The sequence below is a fragment of the Eutrigla gurnardus genome (genome assembly GCF_963514095.1).
Source record: "Eutrigla gurnardus genome assembly, chromosome: 18".
In the NCBI taxonomy this organism is placed as follows: Eukaryota; Metazoa; Chordata; class Actinopteri; order Perciformes; family Triglidae; genus Eutrigla; species Eutrigla gurnardus.
In genome coordinates this window covers 14,970,603-14,995,326 of record NC_139929.1, presented here as the reverse complement: position 1 = coordinate 14,995,326, position 24,724 = coordinate 14,970,603, and the positions used below count along the sequence as shown (strand labels likewise).

The 24,724-nt window shown below is 40.6% G+C and overlaps 1 protein-coding gene across 2 annotated transcripts; it reads right to left on the bottom strand.

The window, feature by feature from the left end:
- Window positions 1–327: 327 nt before the first annotated feature.
- On the bottom strand, window positions 328–19,190 carry LOC311029271 (leukocyte elastase inhibitor-like). 2 transcript variants are annotated; one of them, XM_084034341.1, is made up of 9 exons: window positions 19,053–19,190; window positions 4,687–4,868; window positions 3,184–3,324; window positions 2,805–2,922; window positions 1,975–2,117; window positions 1,794–1,871; window positions 1,247–1,336; window positions 993–1,173; window positions 328–783 (listed from the first exon to the last, which is right to left on the bottom strand). In XM_084034341.1, exons 2-9 carry the CDS (start codon window positions 4,861–4,863, stop codon window positions 554–556), a joined length of 1,158 nt encoding a protein of 385 aa, XP_083890467.1. In that variant the 5' UTR covers window positions 4,864–4,868; window positions 19,053–19,190; the 3' UTR covers window positions 328–553. The 2 variants fall into 2 exon arrangements, with proteins under 2 accessions (XP_083890467.1, XP_083890468.1); XM_084034342.1 differs by lacking the exons at window positions 4,687–4,868; window positions 19,053–19,190 and adding an exon at window positions 4,141–4,203.
- Between the last annotated feature and the right edge of the window lie 5,534 nt (window positions 19,191–24,724).

The window sequence follows — 24,724 nt, the reverse complement described above, 5'->3', positions numbered from 1 at the left end:
GGCGTTCATCTCAACCTGTCTTTATCATGGTTGCAAAGAAGGAGGTTAGTGACACACCTTGTGTCTGCTTTTCCACCTCGCTGTTAATCTTGTCTCTAGTCTTGTGTCTAAATCTAACTAATCTACTAAATTAAATACTAAACTAAATGACCATCTCATTCTGTGCATTTATATTACAGCCAGCATATCTTAAAAACGTCCTTACTTAACTTTACTTAGGCCTACGTCACAGGTCACTTCCTGGGTCTGTTTGTGCTCCCTAAGTGTATTTACAACCAACTATGTATCCTATTATAAAACAAGGACTTATAAAATATGACACAGAGATTCATATCACATCCTTTATTCTGTTAAAGCAAGGCAGACAGTTGCATCCAGTGGCAGCAAAAAAAATATTTTTTACTCCACATTCAGTATATGTGTATGGTAAAATAATAGCACATTTGATTGCACTTTGAATGGTGACAATCAAATAGGTGTTTCAGTGTTCAAACATAACATAGTCTCAGGGTCTGTCACTTTGGTTTACTCAGTACAGGGTGCACAGTAGTGCTCACTCAGGGGAGCAGTATCGGCCAGCAAAGAGAATGCTCATGGAGGGGTTGTGTCGGATGAAGAAGAGGAAGGGGTGGTCTGCGATGAATCTGGGAGGATTCAGGATGAAACTCTGCACCACCATGATAGCAGCAGTGGCCCCAGCAGCCTCCGTTCCCTCCTCGTTGACCTCCACGAAAGCCTTGTGGACGACCTTTGACAGCACCAGGTTGTTTGCCGGGGACATGCCTGTCAGCAGAGGAGAGAGGGTTAAGCAGACTGTCTTGTGTTTGTGCACAGCATGTTGTTTGAATTTCAAGTGCAACATTTTGGGTTTTGAAAGATCATTTAATGATGTTTCTATATATTTGGTATCAAGGGGAGCTCTCTCATTTATCTGTTAGGTATGTTGAGCTCCAGACATAATTATGTATATACATTTATGGCACATGTCTCACCAGAAAAGTTACTCCTTCCGACAATAAAAGCGTCCACCATGCCCATGCTGATCAGAATATCTCTCAGGGGATACAGCTCCTCCATCTTGAATCGCGGAAGCCCCACCTCAATCTTTGTTTCACCCATCATGTCTGGACGAGTCCACTCCACAAATTTATCATAGGTCAGCTCCCTCTCCAGCTAATGTGGATACAACAGCAGTATTATTCTGTCTGTATGAAATGTGTGTTATGTATGTGAATAGGTGTGCTACCTTCTCCAAGCCTGTTGTGTCGTCATCTATCTCATTGGGCAGGAAGATGAGCATGCTGAGATCCTTCTCTCCGTAGGGCATCTCCAGGATCTGTATGAATAAATTCCGCTTTTCATAATATTATCTTATTATCTTAAAAAACATAAGTCTGATGGTTTCATTCGTTGTCAAAGTGGAACCATTTGTTCTTTGGATCAGGATAAATATGTCCAGTATATTTGATTGAAATCCCAAGAAAAAAGCACTTCTATGTTCTTACCTGTAGCACTTTGATCATAGCACTGTTCTACTTAAGGTAGCCTTGCTGAACATCTACTACTTTACTCAGATGAGGACCTAACACTTGTTTCTATTTTCTCACTCTAACATTATCGTCAATGATATGTTGTGGTTTCTTTCTTTCACCAAATGGTATTATTGTAAGTCGCTCTGGACAAAAGCGCCTGCTTGCCCTAAATGTAAATGTAAATGTAAATCCGTTCATAAACTACACTAGCAGACAAACAGACATTGGCAGAACCACACCGTTGAAAAAAATGAACATTACCTGACAGTTGACCTCAGGAATGGAGGTGTGAGGGAACTCACTTTTCTGGTGCATCATCTTCACCACCTTAGTGTCGTTCTAAAAGCAGCAGCAAACAGAACAAGCACAACATGTCAGATACAGTAGTGTATATGATTATTATATTATGGTGTTCCCCGATCCACCGCTGTTGCAGTGTTACCTTGTTCATTCTAAACTGAGCATCAGTAGTTCTATTCTCGTTGAACGGTTTGTTCCAGTTGCCTTTGAAGTAGATGGCATTGACCAATACCAGCCTGGTCGAGTCGTCCAGCACACCCGGGACCAGCAAGTCCTTGATTTTATCTGAGGAGCGGTGAAGAGAAAAGACATGGTCGTTAAGAGAGAGACAAAGACACAGACATAGCTCTATGTTTTCAACCAGAGCTCAGGAAAATGAGAGATGTACAAAAAAACGAGTAACATATAGCGCTTAGATGTAAACTCAGAAAACAAATTGAAAGTAGAAAATAAATGATGAAGAACTTACTTGTCTAATCTCAGTGAGAATGCTACATACTTTTATCTAACTAGAGTTTTATGTACTCTCATTGGATTTTGAGAAGTATTGCAATGGCTGTGATGGGAATGTTTAACTTAGCAGTTTATTATAGGTTAATTAGTAGGTTGAGTAGCTTCGACTTATAATATTCCAGTGTCATGAGGTTACCTGTACTTGCACTTATGTCACATATTACATGAGCTGTAGAATGGACCTCCTGACACCAGTACAGCTGGCAAGTCAACATGGACCTACAGACATCAATGAGTGGTTCGTCCATCCACATCTTTATTTCTCACCAGGAAATCATACACTGATTTCCACCACAATGGCTTCAAAGGTTCAACTAAAAATTTAAAATATAATGCCAAACGAAGAGTTGGAAGATGGCAGACTCAGGTTGCTCAACTCAAAATACTATTTTTTTCATGATATGGAAAAGCCTCGACCCTAGATGTAGTTCCCAAACTATATAATAATGTGAGTTCTACCTTCTGTCTGCTTCTCCACCCAGGTGTTGATGTTGATCCTGGCCTCCTCCGCGCTGTATCTGAAGTCCACAGTCTCCAGCTCTGCGTTGTAGTGCTTCTGGGTTTTCAGTAAGAAATCCTGGAATCATCAACGTCACATTTACCGATTCTGATCACCCAATCAAAATAATCCCTTCGCTAAACTCTAGTTTGTGGAATTAAAAGGCAGAAAAAGTAGTGTAATGTTCACATGCTTGTATACTGACCTACTGTCCATCCCTTCATTCATCATTCCTTCTTACAAACTTACAGATTCCTATGTATGCCTCTCATTCACCCCAGCCTAAGAATATGTCAACAACAAAAAAACACTCCTACTCATGAAGATGCTGAAACAAACCTCAACAAACTGGTACGACTGCTCTCCGTACAGTCTGTTGGCGACACTGAGGGCATACTGAGCATCGGCCTTATTGAACTCTCTCAGGAGTTCAGTAAAGCTAGCATGGACATCATCCTGACAATCCTGGGTTTTCAGGGTCTGTGGACAAAGTAGGCAAGTGTTACAGAGATGCACTGAGCACATGATGGACCAGTCTACACTAAAACATTATATTAGACTGCAGAGAACATGCAAGTCATTTACATTAATGCACAACATCCCAACACAGACTGAAAATTATGGCAAAGGGCAAAGCAGCCATTAAATAGAAGACCGACGTGAAAACAGGACAAGGAACACTTTAACACCGACTTTAAAGAACCCATGGAAATGCCTTCCCAAGATTTTCCAGAAACCTTCACATGAACGCACACGCCATCCCTCCACCATGTTGGTATTTACATGGTTACCGCCAATAACAAATGTCCAATCGTCCAAATCAGAAGACATGAGCCATCATTTTGGGTAGAAAGTCATAGTGATACTCCTTAAATGTGGTATTAACCACATACAAGAGTGCTATGAAGGTCAAAACACTAAGATAAAGCTATGCATACAAAACAAAACTGTTTAATAAATGTCTACTTTTTCGAAAGTGAGAATTAAGTCTAACACTTTGGTTTCCTGCAGGTTCAAGAGATAAAAAGATTTCACTATTAAAACAAGACAGGACCACATTTCTGTGTATTATGTAATACTATTGGGCTTCAAGTTGATGGACACACCCACTAAACCTTCAGGGAACACCATTCAACTTGAGCGGCTCCCATGACTCCCTGGCATTGTCGTGTTTTCTCCCCCCAAAATTCTCTTTGGAACCAGCAGCTCTTTGTCTCCAAGGATCCCTCAGATGACACCAGACCGTTAGTTAAATGCCCCTCAGTTAGCTTATCATTCCTCTGGCTTTGTTACCACCTTCTGCAAAAATGGTGGCATTTTGGACGGGGCCTGCTGCTGCTGCATCACATCATCATCTGCTCCATGTCTGCTTCTGTAAGCTGTGGCTTCTCGGCCTCAGTAAAGCGGAGGACCTACAGTAGGGGTGCAACTGACTGTTAAGTGGTGATGTGTGGGTTGAGTCGCGTTCTGCAGGCCTTGTGTGGTACATGATAGTGGTAGACCAATTAATGGCATTTTGAGATAATCGGCATCGGCCAATGCCTGCGCTCACGAGGCCGATAAACTAGTTAAGCAAACAGACAATGCACATTTTAGATTTTCACATATTTTTCTGTGTTCAAGTGTTAAATAAATGTTAATTTAAGTTCCGAAATGTAGTGTCTCATTTCTTCTTCTTATTAAATTGCTGTATTTTATCAGATGCAAAAAAAAACAAAAAAACAAGGTTCAAGGTTCTTTATTTGTCATAATTTAATCAACACAAAGCAATGAGGCTACTTTTCAGGAGTAGAGCATGTTTGTGTGAGTGTGTGTGTGTGTGTGAGAGAGAGAGTATTGTACCTCTGACATCTGTGAGTATGTTTTGCCTCTGGCCCCAAGCATCACCATAGCCAGAGCTGAAGAGATGCTGAAAGGGGAGAAGAAGACGTTGACGGTCTTGTCGTCATCTCCAAACTTTTTGAGCAAATCCAAAGCGAAGGTGGTGTTGGCCTTGGACAGAGGGGTTGGTGATGCCATTGTGCCTACAACGAAGGGAGGGCAACGCATTCATTATGACAGTACAAATTAAAATCATGTTTTTATCTCTTAAGCTGATATTCTCTTGTTGGGCCAAACTCCACTGAAACGTGTTAACTTATTCTCTGTATATAAATTCCTGACACACCATATTAAGACAATATCTACACCGGTAAGATTCAGCAAACATTAAATAGACTAAACACAGTTAAATCAATATGTTTTTTTGTAATTGGTTCAATTTCCCTAACCTTTACCCAACTAAATATATTGTATTGGATTGTAAATATATTCACAAAACATCATATATTCAAGAAAGTGTACTTCCGGATTTTCCCGTCGTCTCGGATAGCACAAGAAAAGTATTCTTACATACATACATACTTACGGAAGCCCTAAACGGCCATGCATACATAGATTTTATTTCCTCCGTTTTCCTGTGATAACGAGATAATTCCTCCGTTTTCTCGTGATAACGAGATAATTTCCCTCCGTTTTCCCGTGATAACGAGATAATTTCCCTCCGTTTTCTCGTGATAACGAGATAATTTCCCTCCGTTTTCTCGTGATAAGATAATTTTCCTCCGTTTTCTCGTGATAACGAGATAATTTTACTCCGTTTTCTCGTGATAACGAGATCATTTTTCACCCGTTTTCCCGTGATAACGAGATCATTTTCATCCATTAGGCAATAGGCGAGATATCATGAGTGACATCCCCTTGAACACAGGTAACATTAAGCGTAGTTCTGTTTGTTTGTGATTTGTATTTTGTGCAAGGAATTAATTCATCCGGGTATTTTGTTTTCTGAGCCCCCCAGAATGAATGAATGAATAAATGAATGAATGAATGTATTTCAAACATGTGAATGATACATTACACTTGATGAACTAGTCGATAAAAGCCGTATGTTTGACAAGGAGAAGCAAGAAGCATTTAGCTTATTAATTCCTACCGCTTCTCCACTTAGTACCTAAGTATAGGTTATCTTACTTCCTGTGTATCCTGTGTAACACTTCTGTCATTCATTCAGCTGTGCCAAAATGGATGATTCGTTCCTTGCTGCCTTGAGGGATACCTGATGCAAACCTAGAGAAAATGTCACAGGACAAGGTAAATAACATCAACATAACACAATAACAACACTTCCCAACACGCTATCATGACATGGGACCAATGGATGCCTTGGAGGTCTAGGTGTTGATGATGATTTTGTTATTAAAAGATCATAGGCTACTTACCTGATGTTTATGTAAGAGAAATATTAATAGATGAGAAACGTTTTTACTTACCTGGTCAAGCTGTAAAATGAGTAAGACTGATGATAAAGGGGAAATTACCTGCTTTGATAAGGAAATGTTTGCTGTCCTGGTAAATTGGCTGTGTTGTTGTGTTATGTGCAGTGAGCTAATTTCTTTTTCACTGTTCAATGATTATCTACAAGACAGCCAAAAGTCCTTCAGCTCATGTCAAAAACCTTTTTGGGTTTTGCAGTTTTGCAGTTAATTGAACAAAAAAAGGGAACATGTAAATATTGCATGCTCGACATCAATAAGGATGCTGTCGTTATAGAAAGAGAGACATATTTCTGTTTAGTTTTCTTTTTCTCACATAGCCTAAACTAAATCCTGCTAAAAATGCTGACAATCCTCATTGCCCTAGCGTATTTCTCATAATGGTTTGCTTATCCTTAGATATAAGTGATGGAACAGCTATTTAAATGTGTCATGTTATAATTTGAAATTCTTAGAATTGGAAAATACTGTAACCCAACGAAATAGTAATGAAAATCCTTCTGAAAACACAAACCCCGAATCTTGCCAATCGGTTGTGAAATACCCCTTATTGGTCTACAGTAAAGGAATAGTTCACGTTCATGTTAATACTAATGCGTTTTTTATTGTTGTTGTTTTTTAACCTGGCAGGTGGACCAAGATGTTGTCAGGATGCTGGATGAGGAAACCCTGTCAAAGTACCTTCCTCATTTTGGAGACCGTGTGTTTGCCAAAAATTGGACAGGCTCAGCCTCAGCAGAAGCTGGGAGCAATGCAGATAAGAAAAAGAAACTTATAGAACGCATACAAGCTAAAATGAAACTTCCAAGCTCTGGCCAAGCAACAACAAGCTCCTCAAATCATCATTGCTCAGGACTTGGTTTGGGAAACAAGAATGCTGCACGAAAAACAAGAAAAATTTAACTGGGTTGGATGAATTTTTCAAGATGGTTATTTCAGGCAGGTTAGAAGACCAACTGGTGGGGGCACAAGAGAGATCATTGCCAGGAAAGATGACACTGTGAACAAACTTCTAGGAGATGGGAAGAAAATATTCTTTCCCAAGGGGAAATCGTCAGAAGGAAGAGTTGAGGACTTTGACTTCACACTTTGTGTTATGGGCTCAGAGGAGCCCTTAGATGACATATTCACAGTTGGGGCTTTGTACGATACAACTCATCATAAAATACTCAGGTTGTACATTTGCTCAAAGAAAAGACAAAGTGATGATTCAGATTTGAGTGACTCATCAGCACAAGCCAAGTCACCAGAGAGATCCCAGGCAGCAGAGGCTCCCACCTCATCAGATCTTTCTCCCAAATCTTCCCTTCATACCATGTCACCTGAGTGCTCTTGGAACTCTCTGTCCTCTCTGTCCTCGGATGGGCCTTTGTCTAGCTCCAGCCCTATCATGCATGCATGTGTACCATCAACCTCGATTTCTGATTCTACCTCAACTTCTCAGACATCTGAACCATTTATGGCCCAGACATTTAGTCTATCTCCTGATAATGAAGTTATTTTCCTTGATGATGATGGAAATATTTCCTTGGATATTCTCTGTGACACATTGATTTATCAGCCTCGCCATGCTTCTGAGCAGCAGGCATCAGATAATGACATTGAACTTCAAGTGGATTCCAACCCTGCCTCCAGTACCAGAGATTGCACAATGATCCAGCAAGTGATAGAAATCGAGAATCCTCAACCCATAAACTTGCCCATAAACAGCGAATGTGACAACTCTGCTGATAGTCAGCCTCCATTTGAAGTCATAAATCAGGAAGCAAGTTCAAACCACACCTCAACAACCAGCTCATCTGTCAATTTCTATGAGAATCCAGAGAACGTAGTTGAGAAGCAGACCATTATTATTCGCACAGTGCATTGTCTGTCTGACATGATTGAGGCATTTTCAGATGAGAATATACTAGATGCCAATATTGGATTTAGGCGTGTGCTAGAAAATGGTGAGTTGGAGACTGGAGTTGGAGGTGGGCTTGTTATGGACTGCCTCACTGATTTCTGGAACCATTTCTATGCATCAAGAACCTCTGGAACCACTTACAAGATCCCCACATTGTATCATGCCTTTCAAGAAAGGGAGTGGAAAGCTGTTGCCCGTATTCTGGCATTTGGATGGCAGAGATTTGAATACTTACCAGTTCAGCTGGATCCGCCATTTCTTCATGAAGTCCTTTCCATATCTTCAAAAAACTGCAGCCTTATGGAGGTATTTTTCAACTATGTCAGCCCCACTGAGAAGGATGCACTTACAGAGGCTTTGACTGATTTCAAGGGAGCTGATATGGAAGAGCTTCTCACCATTCTGAGCAGTCACAACTGCACCACTCTACCAACAGAACAAAATTTACCAAGATTGTTGGAAGAAATTGCACACAAGGAGTTGGTACAACAGCCATCATCTATAATAAAGTGCTGGAAGCCAGTCCTGGAAACTATTGGAGAGTCTTTGAGTGGTGGAGTGCTGGACAAGATCCTTGCTGATCTCCAACCAAAGGCAAGAAGTATCACAAAAAACATTCAGTTTCCAAACTCAATGTCACCAGTAGAGAGGACCACCTCTCTTCATCTTCTGAGATTTGTCAGAGAAATTGATCAGAGAGAGATTGGACAATTCCTTAGGTTCTGCACAGGGTCTGACCTTTTTCTGTCAAAAACCATCAAGGTTACATTCACCAACATGTCTGAGTTCTCCAGGCGGCCTGTGGCACACACCTGCGCTTGTGGACTGGAACTTGCATGCAACTACAGCACTTATTCAGAATTCAGGTCAGAGTTTCTGTCTGTGTTGCAAAGCGGAATATGGGTGATGGATATGGACTAAACATGCTATGTGAAGTGAAGACCTCAGAATGGTCATGGTTGTGATGTTCTTAAGAAATTGCACTGATCTTTAGCTATGAACCTGCACATGTATACATCCATCAGGGAGCATAATCATAGATTATACCCCTTAACTACAATCAGCCACTGGGTGTCAGTATTTCATGTACATCAGTGTCATGAAGACCATAAATGCTATTTTATGTACAAACATTTCACTAAGGGCTAAGAATTTTCAAAGACTACAACATATTGTTCTTAGAGGAGCAATGTTGTGTTTGTTGTGATTTGTAAATATTGATGTTTTCACTACAAAGGTGAAACGGTGCCAAAGCCAACAATGTCCGAATAACTTCATAATGTTTCATGCTTGAAGAAACTTTAATTTTCTTTACAGAGATAATGCATTTTGATACATTTTACAGTTTTGCCCAAAAACTTGAAGTTGTTTACAAAAAGGTTAAGAAACTTAAGTTATTTTTGTTGAACCTATATTGTACCAGATAGCAAATTCTAAAGCAAAGTTATGCATTTATGTTTTGAATGCACATGTTGGTCCTTTTTGTTGTTTTAAACTGTTGAATTTTACCCAGAGGTACTGTTAGAGAATTACAGTTGCATGAATATTGCATTATTCCGGAACATGCACTTTAACAGGGAGCAGCAAAGTCTGGTAGCTCTGAGTATTTCTTGTCAAAAATTCTCATTACGAATTACTGAGTTGTTGCAGTGTGATGAGAATAACAGAGGAAATATTTTGTATTGTATTTTTGCAAATGTTTTGCATTAAACTGATCCTCAAATTTAAATATGATGTTAATCTTATTATTTCACAGTCAAATCATATTTGGTGAGAGAATACTGATTTCCAGTGCTGGATAAAACAAGGTGGACCAGAGAGGCTACTTATAGTGCACACCTTTAGTGTATCAGTAAAGTATTTGTTCTTCTTTTGTCTCTATACTCATTTCAAACAATTACTGAGTTTGAAGTACAGATAGTCATTCTTTTACATGAAGTGATTTCCTGGAGCCTGACCTGTCAACATCACCAATTTCCATATATTATTCAAAATGTTCATCCAAGACAACATGGCAGTTTCAATTTTACAAAACATAATTTCAAACCAAACCACTGCTTCTACTTCAATACTTTAACTACATCAAGCTAATAATACATATGTACTTTCAATGAAGTAGTAAAGTATTTTTACATTGCTGTATTGGTACTTTTACTTATGACTGAATACTTTTAATCACCATTGCTCAGCGGTGACATCCTTGGATCTGACTAATCATCTGGCTGTGACAGCTGTGCTCTTATCAAGGGCCTCAGCAGTCTGTATAGTCGGATAGCTTCAACAGCATTATGACCTGGCTCAAGATTATGCTCTTCCATTGTCAAAAACACAGAGCTCATAAAGGTCTGAATCACAGGTAATGTCAGTTTTCCAAAGGCAAGCATCCTCTTCTAGAATGATGTCCAGTCTTTCATAGTCCACTGGGTGGAGGTAGTCCCGTGCCTGGTAAAGCTCTGGTGCATGATACATGAGGAAAGGTTTTCCGTGATACAAGTCACGACCATTTCCACCTGGCTGGATCCGATGGGTGTTCCACATTCTCACCACGGTGTCTAACTCCTCCTGTAAAATAAAACACAAATTCAAATACGTTTCTCAAAATGGAGATGTCAGCCTGTCAACATCAAGCTACTAGTACCATTGACTAAATGCAAATAATGTTAATTACCGGCAACTCCATTACATTCAAAATTACAAGCAATATTATTGTTTTGCATATTCACATGCATTGTGTGTGTGTGTGTGTGTGAGAGAGAGAGAGAGAGAGAGAGAGAGAATGAGTGACTGTGTGTATCTGTGTGTGTGAGTGAGTGAGAGGGAGAGAGAGAGAGAGAGAGAGAGAGAATGAGTGAGTGAGTGTGTGTATCTGTGTGTGTGAGTGAGAGAGAGAGAGAATGAGTCAGTCAGTTAGAGAAAGAGGGAGAGACGTTACCTGAATGACATCAAGAAAGCAGAACTGAATGAGTCCCTTGTCTAACATATCCCCATTGAAGTCGCCCACTGACTGGAACTCCTGGAACAAGTCTCTCCAGTATTCTGCATTCTGTCTTCGATAGTTTCCCCACCAGCTTTCAATTCTTTGATTGGCAGTACTTCTTCCTTGAAGGACACACGGTCCATGAACTGTGCCATTTTCATCCTCACGCAGAAAACACTGGAATCTGTTCACATGCACATTCTCGGTACCGAGATCCGATCTGATTATTTTTGGGCAGCCCCCCCGCTCACTGACAGCACCGATGAAATAAGCTGCAACAACCTCAGGTTTACTGTTTGTTACGTTCGCTTGCATCCAGATGATATGGCGTGAGAAACCATCAATGCAACCATTAACTCCGATGCCAAAGGGTGTGAGTTTATCGTAAGAGTCCATGTGCCACATGTAGTTTGGTCCCGGAACACTGTAATGCCTTCTTCTGAGTCTCCTAGCTCTTCTCTGTCGTATTCTTTCCGGGTCCAAAACGGATTGCACTGCATAGAGCTGTGCGATATTATGATATATAATCGTAGTACGATATAAAAATGTCTACCGTAGGATATAACCCTCTGTCGTTTATATCGTAATTTTAACGTGTAGGCTACTTGTTTAGCACTGTTGCTACACGCATTTCCACTGCATGCGTCTCCGCTGCGTTGCGTCTCCGCCACGCCAGCGGAGCAGATACGTTTCACTTTAGTCTATGGGTCAATCCCCACCAGGTCCGCTGCGCTGCGTGTCCGCTGCCTCTCAGCTCCGGCAGTCCGCAGCTCTCCGCAACAAATACGGACTTCTATTTCTGGCGGATGCCGGACCACGGCGCAGCAATTCAGCACAGGGCAAATAATGCGAAAAAGGAAGTTCGGTACATACTCAACAATAAAACTTTTCAAAATAAAACACTTGTGTTAATAAAACCACTTGACTACGTCAAAAAAAGTCTTGTACTCCTTCCTTGGGAACACTGACCTTTGTATCGCTTGGTTGCTGTGTTTACACATATCTTTAACTGCAGCGCGCGATTACGTATTTATCGCGAACGACGGACTGTGCCGTGGCGGACTCAAACGCATCCTGTGGGGATTGGCGGACGGCGGACCGAAGCCGGATCGGATACGCACCGCAGCGGAGACGCATGCAGTGGAAATTGGGCGTCGTTAACGTACACTACGGTTGTGATTTAATACGCCGTGTAAAGCACAACTCATATATATATATATATATATATATATATATAAAATTCTAAGAAAAAATACTATATCGGGATATATATCGTTATCGGGATATAAAATTAGCTATATCGGGATATCAAATTTTGTCCATATCGCACAGCACTAGCACTGCATACACTAGATTTCTAGTGACCCGCAATCCTGCTGCTCTGCATCTCTCAGTCATCATCCGGTATCCATGGAGACGCCCGGGGCCTCGCAGCTGGTCAACTATGTAGTTAATGAGGACATCAAGCTCACTTAGATTGCGCCTCCGATAAAGCTGAAGCCTTGCTAACCTTCTTCTTAGATGACGCACACTAATGTGTACATTATCTGTAATAGCAAGGCATAAAGCTATTTCAGCCTGTGTCCGGCCTTGATTGAAAAGATATGTGATGCGGTGATCGATATTCTCCTGCTCCTCTGACATTGCTACAATGAATGATGTTTCCTGCAATGATAGACTACACTATCGTTTTGTTTTCTCGAGATCTCAAATTAATTATCTCGTTATCACGAGAAAACGGGTGAAAAATTATCTCGTTATCACGAGAAAACGGATGAAAATTATCTCGTTATCACGAGAAAACGGGTGAAAAATTATCTCGTTATCACGAGAAAACGGATGAAAATGATCTCGTTATCACGAGAAAACGGGTGAAAATTAGGGTAGAGTGAGTACGGTTGAGACATGAGTACAGTTGAGACACCCTACATAACTTGCGTGCGCAATGATCCTGAGCCGTGATTTTTAGTTTGCACATGCGTACTAACATCCTCTTCTACCCCGGGAAATTTGAGCAACATACTCAGCTCCGCTACGAAGATATCGGCGAAAGTTTTTTTTAGCAAGGTAAGATCTTGATTTTACATGTCCCTTCTACAATGAATATGTTATTAACCATAGGTGATCAACAAACGCAATTTACATCATTACAAACGTTATTCTGTGCACTATAAATATACATAATTCATGCTATCATGTCAATCAAGGTCACTGCATAATCTAGCGAAAAGCGTGAGGTGGTCGGACGGGTACAGTTGAGACACAATGTCTCAACTGTACCCGCGATCACATACCATTACATAACATGGAGTTACGTTGTGCAGTTTAACGACAGCAGGTTAGAAGTCAAAGTTGGACAACAAAACAAACAAATTAAAATAAAATGTTATATTTTGGATATTCGAACTGTTCTTTATTAATGGATGTCCTTTCAAACATGAAAATAGTAAGAATTATTTATCTTGGGGTCTAAATAAGCAAGGTGGGAGATCGGGTACAGTTGAGACAGCTTGATTGTGATAGAGCCTATGCTACCTCATAGTAGAAATGAAAAAGACATGCAGTGTGTGTATATGTACAGGTGTATGTGTATATGTGTGAGTGTTTGCTGGCCATGTTTTGTAGCCTATAGATTTATGTTTCTTCTATGCCTGTTGCAGGATGCCTCGTAACAGAGTAAGAACCACAGATAGGGGTGTATCAGCGCAGGAGTTAGAGAGAGCATCCAATGCAGTGCTGCAAGGGAGGTCCATTAGGAGTGTGGCAGAGGAATTTAGGGTTCCTGTAGCTTCACTTGGCCGCTACGCGAAAAGGAAGCGTGAGTTGGAGGAGAATGGCTCAAACCTTTTGCCCTCAGTAGGATACAAAAGCTGCAATACAGTTTTTAATGATGATCAGGAAGGCAGGTTGGAGCTGTATGTGAGGAAAGCAGCAGCCTTGTATTATGGGCTGCCCCCAAAAGAGGTAGGAATGCACCAAAAACACCTATAGGGAGAGACCAGGCTATACAGTAGGCCTATATAGTGAGAAATAAACTAGTTTTGTTGTACATCAGTTTTCTGTAAATGTATGTATTTTGAGCTTAAAGGGGAAATCCAGTGTAGATTGATAGCCTTATTGTTGGAGGTCACTGTGTGCTGTCCATGAGAAAAAGAACAACACAATTTGGCATAGTTAAAGTATATATATATATATATTACATTTTTTGATTATTGTTTCAGATTCGCAAATTGGCCTTTGAAGTCGCTTGCTTTTATGGCCTGGCTTTTCCAAAGAAGTGGGGGGACAGTCGCATGGCCGGAAAGAGTTGGTTCACTAACTTCATGCGAAGGCATCAAAGCCTTTCAATCCGGAAGCCTCAGGCCACGAGTTTGCATCGGAATTCGAATTTCAACAGAATCAATGTGGACTCATTTTTCAAGAAGCTGGCCAGTGTGTACACCAGGCACTTCCTACAGGCTAAGGATGTGTGGAACATGGATGAGACCGGGCTGGTCACAGTCCAAAAGCCGGGCTTCATGGTGGCCTCCAAGGGAGTGAGAAGAGTGGGGGCAGTCACCTCTGGGGAGAGAGGAACCCTGGTCACCATGGCACTGGCAGGTAATGCCCTGGGGAACATCATCCCCCCCCCATTTCGTCTTTCCCCGCAAGAGGTTCCTGCCACACTTCATCGCTGGCGGTCCAGAGGGGTCAATAGGAACAGCAAATGGCAGTGGTTGGATGCAGGAGGATGACTTCCTGGAGTTCCTAAAGCACTTCATCAACCACACCAGGCCCACTGAGGAAAAGAAGGTCCTTTTACTTCTCGATAATCACTCCTCCCATATCTCAATGAAAATTCATTGACCTTTGCCGTGCAAGTGGTGTGGTCATGCTATCCTTCCCACCACATTGTACGCACCACCTTCAACCCCTGGACAAGGCTGTGTATGGGCCTCTGAAGAGGTATCTTAATGGGGAGATGGACAGGTGGCACCGTCAGAACCCAGGCAAGTCAATCACCATCTATGACCTTCCAAGTCTCCTGAATAATATCTTGCTGCGTGGAGCATCGCCACAGAATGTTCAGGCTGGCTTCTCTTCCACTTCCACTGGCATCACTACAGCCGGGCCATCCACGCTGGCCACCCTTCCACCTGGGTTGTCCCCTCCTGCCCTCACTACAGCCGGGCCATCCACGCTGGCCACCCTTCCACCTGGGTTGTCCCCTCCTGCCCTCACTACAGCCGGGCCATCCATGCTTGCCACTAGTGCATCTCAGTGGTCCCTCACAGAGCGTGACCTTTCACCTCTTTTCCCTATCCCTACTGAGCTTCCCAAACATATTTTTTCTGTCAGCTCTGATGGTGTCCCAGAAGGGTGTGTGTGGGTGTGTGCATGTGTGTGTATCTCTGTGTGTTTATCTTAACCAGGAGCCTGCAGTGTTTTCACCAGAGTCGGTCCGGCCGTACCCGAAAGCTTCCCCGAGAAAGGCCAATCGGCAGCAACGCAAGAAAAAGACTTCCACTATTTTAACCGACACCCCGGAAAAGCAGCCCCTAGAAAGAGGAGAAGAAAGCCTCCTCTTTGAAAGTAAAACGGAAGATCATAGAAACGAAGGAGGGAGGAAAAAGGAGTAAGAAGACAAATTCAGATTTTCAGTGTCTGGTGTGTGCTGAATGGTTTTCGGCCTCAAAGCCTGGTGAGAAGTGGGTGTCGTGCTGCGGGTGTGGGTTGTGGTCCCATTTTGAATGCACCACTGGTGACAAACAGTATGTTTGTCATCACTGTGAGGAGTGAGATAATAAAGTGAATAAATAAATGAATTAAATAAATGAATTTCTTGCTTAAATATTTTGTCCAGTTCTTTTATAATAAAGTTTAAAGTTTTTTCAATGCTTGGTCAGTCACCATCAATGGGTTTAAATGGGTGTCTCAACTGTACCCGGGGTACCGTCTCAACTGTACTCACCATGGGTACGGTTGAGACAAAATCGCACCTCATGTATATGAGCAAATTATGAATAAATTAAATTGGTTAGGAGTATTATTGATTGATTCTATTTTAGAATACAATCAAAGGGAACAGCATATCAAATACATAAAGAGTAAGGTAAAGGAAAACTGTTATAGATATGCAAGGGTAAGATCAGAGGAAGCAATTTAAGTTTAGAAATGATTTGTTAAATGAGGAATGGAATGAGGTTTATATAGAGGGAGTAAACGATGCATATGATTCTTTTTTAAAATGTTTCATAACACATTACGATAAAAATTGTCCGATAATTCAACTTAAGCACAAAGGTAGTAACAACAAAAAACCTTGGATTACCAAGGGCTTACAAAATGCTTGTAAAAAGAAAAACACACTGTATAGAGACTTTATTAAATTTAGAACAAACAATGCTGAAAATAAGTATAAGAGGTATAAAAATAAGTTAACAACAATAATGAGGCAGGCCAAAAGGGAGTATTATAATAAAATACTAAAAGAAAATAAAGATAATTTGAAAGGAACATGGAGGATCCTGAATGAGGTAATGAGGAACAAAACAGCTCCAACAGCTATGCCAAATTATTTTATTAATGAGAATCGAGAAATTAAAGACATGAATCAAGTTGCCAATGAATTTAACTCTTTTTTTGTAAATATTGGGCCAAATTTAGCTAACACAATCTCAACACAAAATCAACAATTCGTGGGAAAAGAAAAAATGGGAAGCAAGGTGCTACAGTCAATGTACCTAGGTGGGGTGAGTGAGAATGAAATAATATCGATCATAACCAAAATAAAGAGTAAGACATCAACAGACAGTGATGGGATAGACATGTGTATAGTGAAAAAAACTATTGATTGTATATTTAAACCTTTAAGTTACATATTTAATCTTTCTTTAAGTACAGGTGTTTTTCCAGAGAGGATGAAAACAGCAAAGGTTCCTTTATTTAAGTCAGACGACAGACATGAATTGAATAACTATAGACCAGTGTCAATGCTCTCACAATTTTCAAAAGTGCTTGAAAAACTGTTTGTTCAGAAGTTAGACATATTTCTTGAAAAGAATCACTTGCTGAGTGAGAGTCAGTATGGGTTTCGAACCAACCGATCTACAGCAATGGCACTAATGAAAATAACGGAAGAAATAACAACGGCATTAGATAACAAAAAATATACAGTTGGGGTTTTTATTGATTTAAAAAAGGCGTTCGATACAATAAATCATGAAATTTTAATTTCTAAATTACATAATTATGGTGTGAGAGGAATTGCCTTGGACTGGTTAAGTAGTTATTTACAAAATAGAAAACAATATGTTCAGCTAGGGGGTTACAAATCAGAATGTATGAGGACAGTATGTGGAGTCCCACAAGGATCCGTTTTGGGACCTAAACTTTTTATTTTATATATTAATGATATTTGTGATGTTTCAAAGATTCTACAGTTTGTTTTGTTTGCTGATGATACTAATTTTTTTTGTTCTGGGGATGATTTGGGTATTATTGCAGAAAACATTACTAATGAAATGGTTAAACTTAAGAGATGGTTTGATGAAAACAAGCTTTTGTTAAATTTGAAAAAAAACTAAATTTATGGTTTTTACAAATCGAAAAAAGGATGAAATTGAACTTTCATTTGCAGGAGAGAGTGTTGAAAGAGTCTCTGTATTTAGGTTTTTGGGTGTTATCCTGGACGACAAGTTGTCATGGAAAAACCACATAGCATATGTAAAAGCCAAGGTGGCAAAGAGTATCTATATTTTGAATAAGGTTAAGTTTGTCTTGGACACTAACACACTAAGAATTCTGTATTGTACATCTATTTTGCCATATTTTAATTATTGTGTGGAGGTGTGGGGCAATACTTATGTAAGTAACATCACTCCTCTGATTCTGCTACAAAAAAGAGCAGTAAGAGTAATCCACATGGCAGGTAATAGAGATCCCTCAAATAGATTACCGGTATTCATTTCTGCAGGTTTGTTGAAAATGGTTGATATAATAGAATTACAGACCCTAAAAATAATGTTTAAAGCAAAGAACAGATCATTACCAGAACAATTACAAAGCTTGTTTAAACTGCAGGAAGGGGACAACAGACTGAAGCTTGACTTTAAATATACATTTCCAAGGTTGAGCTTAAAACAAATGTGTATTTCTGTTGCAGGTGTAAAAGTATGGCATTCACAAAGCAAGGAATTGAAAAGTTGTACAAGTATGTCTCAGTTTAAGAAAATGTTTAAAAAAGAAAAGATAAGTATTTACAAAAAAGAAGAAGGAGAAAGAGAAAAAGAAGGGAAAAAAAGAAAAAGATAGATAGACGAGTGGTGTTATTTTGTTTGTTTGTTTGTTTTTGTCATTGCTATGTTTCATTATCTTTAATATTTTGAAACAGAGAATAATATTGGTGTTGAAGTAAGCCATTTAAATTTGTAACAACAGAGAGGGGCAGGTATTATAAGTTTTTTCTTCATCCTGCTCCTTTTCATTCATGGTGAAAATATGTACACTATGTATATGTGCAACTATGTGAGAACCATGAATGAAATAAATCAAAATGAAATGAAATATCACTTATTTTCAGTGTCTAGTTTTTGTGCAGTAGTGTAAAAAGCCAAAAGTGTCTCAACCGTACTCGCTCTACCCTATCTCGTTATCACGGGAAAACGGAGGAAAATTATCTCGTTATCACGGGAAAACGGAGGGAAATTATCTCGTTATCACGGGAAAACGGAGGAAAATTATCTCGTTATCACGGGAAAACGGAGGAATTATCTCGTTATCACGGGAAAACGGAGGAAATAAAATATATGTATGCATGGCCGTTTAGGGCTTCCGTACATACTAAAATAAATAACAACTAACATTATACTTTAGCTCTCAGCAGGTGTGACGTCTTTAAAACCACGGGGACTTGTCTGCTGCAGGCCTGTCCCCGGTGCCAAATAACGCACTCCTGAAACAGCAACTGTCCACAAAGTGAGATGATAAAATCCCTCCGGTTCTAACTGAATGAAAACCATTCTCTACTTACAGCCAGGGACTTGTCTTGTGTTTCTCAAGTGGTCGGAGTGTTTCAGTCACAGGAAGACTTCTGCCTCAACCCTCGTTTTATTATTTACAAGTTGGCTGACACGCCCCGACTGCTCCGTCCAACGAGCTTCCGTATTCTCGTACGTATTTTTACGGAAGCCGAACGGGGGGGGGGGGGGGGGGGGGGGTTGTGGTGGGGCGTTTACTCGCCGTCAGTGCGTGGGTGCCTTGGCAACGATCATAAAAGCAATGGAGGCGGCCTCACAGTGGCTGGGCGATTCGGAGAAAATCAAATATATAAAGTTTTGTTTTTTTACAAAATATATATAGATCAACAATAATGCAGGGCTGAGTCATGGTGTTTTTACAAAATATTAAAGACATTTGATTTTTGACAAATAAATCATCAGCACCTTGTCAACACGCCACATTTGCATGCCATGGAGATTATAGAATATATTCCTAAATGTTTCTTCATGCACCTGACAGACTAAACTGTTTATTACAGTCTACATATTTCAAACCGGATGCCCCACGGCTGCACCAGAAAGAAATGTGCAGCATGTATTTAAGTTCATAGTATTTAAATTAATAATTCATATAATAGAAGATTAATACTTGGCATCCGTGTATTGATACAAGATTACCTTGGAAGATATTGTGATTATATGATGTCATGTTTTATCCCCACCCACATCTATCCATTATACCTGTCTATATGCAGCAACAACAAATAATAGATATCATTAAAAGGTTGGACAAATTGGGCAAACTGGAAAGACATTTCTCATCTTTAGACTTTCTATCTGCAGTCTATATGAGACAAAATTAACAGTTCATATTGATTGATTTACTGTTTTTATGAACATATTGAATCAGATATCACTGGATCATAGTCTGTGTGTTCTGTACATTAAGAGTTGCCCCTAGCAACAACCCTTTACTAACTATGTATTAGTCTGCAGTGTAATGATTTGAATATCATAACTATCTGTGTTCATTCAGATTATTTATTTTCAAATCGGAACAAAACATATTATGTCAAAATGGTCATCAAAGCAAGTGACATAGACTTTAGAATGTGCTGTGAAGTTTGGAAAAGCAGTCAGTCAGTATTCATCATTCAGAGAGAAGAGACACATCAAGAGTTATCTCAGCATTTACCTGTTCACTGTTTGTATTTTGAAGTTCAGCAGACTCCTATCTGTCCAACGTTTATTGTATTTGTTTTTTACTGTTATTGTGAGAAGAATTCCTGACTCATCCCAGTGACGGCTGCAACACTTTGTAAGTGTATTTAGTTTGCTGATTTTTTTCATTTCTGTGATGAAATGTGTGACATGTTAACGGTGTTGGGAGTAACGCGTTACAAAAGTAATACATTACTTTTTGCTGTAAAGCGGTAATGTAAAGCATTACAAAAAATAAATGGTAATATTTTACTCGGTACCAATCTCAGTAACTCGCGTTACAATGCATTTTAAGCGCGAAATCAAATGGTGTGTTGTTTTTATACAAATTCGCCATCACCGCGAGATCCGCAGGGGAGAAAAAAATGATGGCAGCAGCAGAGTCGGACTCGGCGAGCTTTATACGAACTTAAACCCATCAAACCCGTATCAAATTCATGTGTACATGATAAGAAACGTGTAGGGATAGGATTTAGGAAGCCGATTGAAACCCCTGGCTTGAGTCGTTGTTTATCTGAATTGTGCCGCCTTGTGAACGAGGTCGACTCGTGTTTGCGTCCTGCGCATGTGCGAGAATTTTGCCGGGGATTTCACCCGGAAGTGGCCGACGCCGTCATTGATAGTAATGTTGTTGCCGGAACAATCAAACGATACCATGGCTTCGAAAAAATCAACAACTAATTTTCCTCGAACGCCATCTTTGTATGTATGCCGCCAGATAGTTTGTTATTGTTTAAAGTAGCCGTGTACCGGAAGTCGTTCTAACACCGTCTTGTAGAAAGGGCTACAGCGCCATCTAGCGATACGCAGTCAGCCAAGTCACTGACCATTCTCGGAATTATTCTACTGATAGTTAAGTAAATAAAGGGATAGAAATGTAAAAAGGGTTGTGTATCTTGTCATGACTTTTTTTTTTTTTTTTTTTTACAATCAACAGTAGTAGGCTCCAGCTCTTGATTTCAATATGAATAGCCTACCTAAAGTTACCGTATTTCTATTATAAAATGTATTGCACCATAAGCCATAACTGCGACATTATATTGTACTTGTGTTAGCCTTAAGCCTAGCTCAGTCATTATGCCATACCACATCACCTCCTGCTGTGTAATGAGCTGCATTGAACACAAGAAGATCTATTGAGAAGACCAAATCCATATTTCCTTTCATTTTGGCGAAAAGTAATGCAAAAGTAATGTAAAAGTAGTGTAATGCCTTACAATTCAAAGACAGTAATATTGTAATATAACTAATCACTTTGAAATGACAGTAACAAGTAATAAATAATGCATTACGCTCTTGAAGTAACTTGCCCAACACTGCATGTTAAAGTGATGGTGTGAGATTGTGACTAAATGTTGTGTCCACATCCGTCCTCTGTTGCTTTCCTCTCAGGTGTGACCTCCCAGCAGCAGGGGTCACCTCGTGTGACGGCTTCAAACATGGCCTCCACTCTACGTCAGCAGGCCAAGCCGATCGTCATCGGAGGCTGGCTCCGCTCCAGCTCCTCCAGCTACCTGGTGGACTCTTTCCTGGGCCAGGGCACCTTCGGCACAGTAGTTAAGTGCACAAGAATGAGGGACAGGAAGACGGTGGCCATTAAAATGATGACAAAACATCAGGAGGCGAGAGCGGAGGTAGGACCCCGAAGTTTGACTGTAGTATTTGTGTGACGATACTTTGTACCGCACACAAAGCCATATAACAACACAGTCTCTAGCCAGCTGCTGAAACTAAATCTACTGACACAAATTATCCATTTTTTTCTGTGTTGCTCAGCACGACTTTCAAACTAATGAATTTTATTCGTACGCCTAAACAAAATTTAGGCAACAAAAAGACTTTGTAAGATTAAGGAAAAACGTATTGGGCTTGATATAACGACATAAAGATGAAAAAATGAACATTGTAATGTATAATGTCATATAATGACCTGTTCTGTGTCCCCAGGCAGCCGTCCTGATGGAACTCACAACACTGGACCCAGACAAATGCAACCTGGTTCGCTGGTACCAGCTTTTCACATGCCAAGGACACACTTGCCTTGAGTTGAGCATCTGGACAAAAGTCTCTTTGACTTCATGCAGGAGAGACAATTCCAACCTCTCCTCCTGAAGGAGATCCGTCCTGTTGTCCAGCAGGTATGTTCTACTGCATTAATTAAACACACAAAAGTACTGATAAAATACTGTTATTGAATTAATAACCATAATAACCTTTCAGCTTGCCACCGTGCTCAGCCACTTGAAAGCTGTTGGGATAATCCACGCAGACCTCAAGCTGGAAAATGTCATGCTGGTGAACCACGTACGGGGGCCTTTCGGAGTCAAAGTAATTGACTTCGGCCTGGCTCTGGATGCGTCCGCCGTCCGCCAGGGCTTCTACCTGCAGACCCGTCCATACAGGTGAGTGACTGGAGCCATGTTTCATCTGTTAGTGGTTTCATCTCACTGACGGAGAGTCTGATCATAGGCGTCTTTCCTCTCTCAGGTCTCCAGAGATTATTCTGGGGCTCCCATTCATAGAGGCCATAGATATGTGGTCTCTGGGCTGCATCGCTGCTACATTGTATCTCGGATACCTGCTCTACCCCGGCAGTAGTGAATATGATATAGCACCATGTGGAGTTTGACCATCCCATTTACTTGTGTGTGTGTATAGTGAATGGTATCTATTTATATTTGATCTTTTCAACACACTTACACTGTTATAAATGTCCTTTTGTTGGTGCTAAAGGTTAGGATGAGAGATGTTTCTTTATGGGCATAAATAATCTTTATTTATGTATAAATTAACCAGTTAAAACTCACTTGAAATCCTCGACCTTGACTCCCAGTGTGACTAGACATTGTGTTGTTTCTTCAGATAAGGTACATCGTGGACACTCAGGGTCAGCCAGCAGACCACCTGCTCAATCTAGGATGGAAGACCCCCCTTTATTTCCAGAAAGTCAAGAACTCCACCACCGCTCCCTGGAAACTCAAGGTAGCTGCCGCTTCACCACCTCTCTGATATACCTGACTGTAGTTTACTATACTCTGAATGTCATTACTAACGGTAACACTGTCTGTTCAGACCCCACAACAGTTCCAATGAGAGACGGGCATTCAGCCGATGGAGACCAGGGGGTGCAAGTTCACCTCCCTGCTTAAACTTGTGCATGTAGGTGTTCTTTTTAATAATTTACTTACTTCTGAAGCTTTCATAAAATACACTCAAGGATCTCCAGGAGGATTTTTATTTTCTCCTGGACGTGACTGAAAATACCCCTGACCCCTGATTTTGTTTCTTCATACTCCAGAGCCGGGACATCGAATGTCAAACTGCTGCAGATAAATTTGCAGAGTTAAATGACATGCTGATGTTTGCAGACCTCTTAAAAGGTATGCTCCATCTCAATGCCACCAAGAGAGTTACACCCCATCAGGTGCTGGAACATCAATTCACCAGCATGCGGCACATGGTCAACTGGTCCCATCGCAGCTCCCAGTACGTCAATGTTTTGATTTCATCATTTTTAACATGAGTAACTGTTCTCCATTCTTCGATGCGTTTACTGATGGAATGACTCATTTTCTGCAGCGTTAGGTCCTGTCTTGCGATGATGAACGTCTGTCAAAAGAAAACCCCGACTTCTGACAGTGGCAAAGCTGTGTGTGGGTCCGGGACGGGGGTCCAGCAGGACCATCCTCCTCCTGCTGAGACGAGCAGCATGAGCCAGAACCCCAGCATCGACCCTCATCCCTGGCCTGCCCAACCCACAAGCAGGTCTGGATGGTTCAGGTAGGCTCATCTGCATGACTTACATCATTATCATTTTACAAAGAATATCTTCATCATTTAGAAGCTACTGACTCAGTTTGATGTCTGTTTTTGTTACAAATCTTTTCAAAATGTTAACATCCTCTCTTTTATTTTGTAGAGCTCCATCCAGCGGCTACAGCAGCCAGGATTCTACCGACACCATCCAGACTAGCTCAGCTGTGAGGACTGCCCAAGCACAGCCCTCCACAAGTCACCAGACGGTAAAGAGAAAGGCCGATGATGAAGACGTGGGGCCGCATCATGATGGCAAAGGAAAGAAGTTCCGGAGAAGTCCCGCAGGTCCATCGACCTCCTACACCCGGACCCAGAGTAACAGCTCCTTAAGCTTAAAGAGGAAGATGGCTCATGATGAGGTCAGATACACAGCGAGAGAGATTCACACTCTCCGTGTTCATTCTGACATCAGTGAGAGGCAACGATCCTTTACCTCCAATACTGGGTTGATGTGACCATCATCCAGTATTGTCCATTTCATTACATTACATTACATTTCACCTGCAGCCTGGTCACGACTGCATGATTTTTACTTTACTACTGTTCTTAATAATTGCAATTAGCATCAATTTGTTTCATTAACTTATTATTATTAGTAGTATTAGTATTATTATCATTATCATTATTATTATTAGTATTATTATTGTTGTTGTTGTTATTATTCATA